The 2,500-nt window shown below is 40.4% G+C and overlaps 1 protein-coding gene across 3 annotated transcripts in view; it reads left to right on the forward strand.

Moving 5' to 3' along the window:
- The window catches only part of LOC123511816 (calcium-binding mitochondrial carrier protein Aralar1-like), a 146,217-nt gene that overhangs the window by 129,760 nt on the left and 13,957 nt on the right, over positions 1-2,500 (forward strand). For all 3 annotated transcript variants that reach the window (XM_045267853.1, XM_045267854.1, XM_045267856.1), the window contains 2 exons: positions 259-398; positions 2,309-2,455. In XM_045267853.1, the coding sequence (XP_045123788.1) occupies positions 259-398; positions 2,309-2,455 (287 nt within the window). The remainder of the gene's footprint in view (positions 1-258; positions 399-2,308; positions 2,456-2,500) is intronic.

Genomic DNA, 2,500 nt, shown 5'->3' on the forward strand with positions numbered 1-2,500 from the left:
CCGCTGTGAGAGAAGATTGTTACGATAATGAATAAGAAGAGCAAAATCAATCGTTGGCTTTGTAAAATGTGTATGTCAGTTAGTACTCCGATATGTTTTGTTAAGATTTGCTGGCAACTCTTGTACTTTCTTGGGTAGGATAACTCAAAACTTTCATTTTCATCCATTGTGAGAGGAAATAAATCTGAAGATGGAGAAAATAAAACAAAGTCAGGAGGTGAGTTTGTAAGATGCGTAATCCTGGGCTTCCATCAACAGAGGAGTTCGTGGAGGTGATCAAGCAGACGACTCTGCACCAGAAAGTTCCTTTTGACTTCGACAGCGACTTTGTCAAGATGTATTTCGGCAAGGAGAGGAAGAGAGCCATAAACTACGCGGAGTTCAGCCAGTTTCTGCACGTAAGTCACCCACACGGGAAGGAAATCCGAGTAGGATGGAAGGGAGGGGAGCAAGGAAAATAAACGGCGGGAGCTTGTAATTGATGTATGGCGGAGGAGGAGGAGGAGGAGGAGGAGGGTAGACTGATAAATTGTTTAAGGCGCCACAACAATGAGGTCACGGGTTGTCGATGTTATTAATTCATCAATAAGTTAATGGTATGCACGAGGGAAGGAAGTAAAGGAACGAGAGGAAGTGTGGAGAAGTAGGTAGGAAGATAGAACGGAGGAGGTGAAATGGAGGGAAAAGGAGAATCAGTCAAGGAGGAAAAAAGCATCAAGATGGATGACTGCGACAAACTGTGACCTTGAAGGGGGAATGGAGTGGAAAGAGAGAAGAGAAAGGGGAAACAGAATAGAAAAAAAACGGAGGAAATTAAATCAGAGTAGCATACCACGTTCCATAACATAAGTAGAAGCACTCCTCTCGTCTTTTCACCAGTTCAATTCTTAGTAACACAACATGACAGTATTGTTTTATTGAGTTACAGTTTATTTGGTGCCTTCTCATCGTCTACGCTCCAGGAATGTGGCACTCTTGAAACTTTTATATTTAGTGTCTGTCAGATGAATTTATAATGATGCCCACTCTCATTTATGTAAGCTTCTCCATGTGCGCGTTCCTACTTTATAAGGTGTCTGATTGCTGCTCGTGATGGAGAGAACATGTAGCCGTGCAAGTATTGAAAACTGCACCAGAAATACCAGCTCAACCCTAAGTAAATACTTAATATTTGATTGTGCATTAAAAGAGATGGAATGATAATGTGGGAAAGCAAAATTGTACACACACACACACACACACACACACACACTGCTGTAGAAGATCTTGACTCATAATTCAGGCCACCAGCAACACACCAGCTGTCATTTGTTTGAGTTATGGCAACAACCCCGTAAATATTTCTCTTTGTTACCTTCTCACTGTTATTTCAAGAGTACGGGAAACATTTGTCACATCCATAAGAACCGTGAAGTTTTTTTTTTTTTTCAGTAATTAGCATGTGTCAGGATTAACTTATGCTTATCCTCCACATTATTCAAACTTTGCCAGAATTACAATGAGCAACTTGTGAAGAGAAAGTTACACGCACACGACAGATTTATTTTTTATATCTCAAAGAATCAAATGTTAACCTCTTCAGTACCATCATACGTTTTCATATTTTTTTTTGCTTACTATTTAGTGATTTTATACAGCTTCAGAAACTTATGTAGGGGTTAGAATAGTGAAGACTGGCTATTCATCATGTGATTTCCATAGACCCTTCATAATGTTAAATAAAATTGTCTAATCACACCCAAAACTCAAGGTAAAAATGCGTCCCAGTACTGAAGATATATACAGCTTCAGAAACTTATGTGGGGATTAAAACAGTGAAGACTCTGGCCATTAATCTTCTGATCTCTATAGACCCTTCATAATGTAAATAAAATTGTCTGATCACACCCAAAAATTCAAGGTAAAAATGCGTCCCAGTACTGAAGAAGTTAAAAGGAAAAGCTTGCAATGAAAAGCATGAAAAACTAGTCACAGTTTAGCATACTTTGTTTGAATATTGTGACTAAAAAATTTGCCTTGTATCTTTCAGCCAGATTTCCGTAGTACCTTTGACAAATGGAAAATATTGGCACTTATTCACGAGGTCCTTGATGAGAGTATCCACTGCAGTTTGTGGATAGAGAAGTGTTGAATATTTGCACGTATTCAGGAAGTCCTTGATGCGATTATCCACTGCAGTTTGTGGGTAGAGAAGTGTTGAATATTTGCACTTATTCAGAAGGTCCTTGATGAGAGTATCTACTGCAGTTTGTGGATAGAGAGGCATTGAAGTCCTACCTTGATAAACTCTGACTGTGTGTTTTGCCAGGACTTCCACGAGGAGCACGCCGTCCAGGCCTTCAAGATGTTCGACAAGACAGGCTCAGGCTTCATCACTGCCATGGACTTTAAGGACATCATGCTCAATGTCAAGGCTCACCTCCTCACCAACCCCGTGCAGACCAACCTAGTGGCCGTGAGTGTTGCTCTGGTTGGGCTGGCTGATGATGATGATGATGCT

This window comes from Portunus trituberculatus, chromosome 32 (genome assembly GCF_017591435.1).
Source record: "Portunus trituberculatus isolate SZX2019 chromosome 32, ASM1759143v1, whole genome shotgun sequence".
In the NCBI taxonomy this organism is placed as follows: domain Eukaryota; kingdom Metazoa; phylum Arthropoda; class Malacostraca; order Decapoda; family Portunidae; genus Portunus; species Portunus trituberculatus.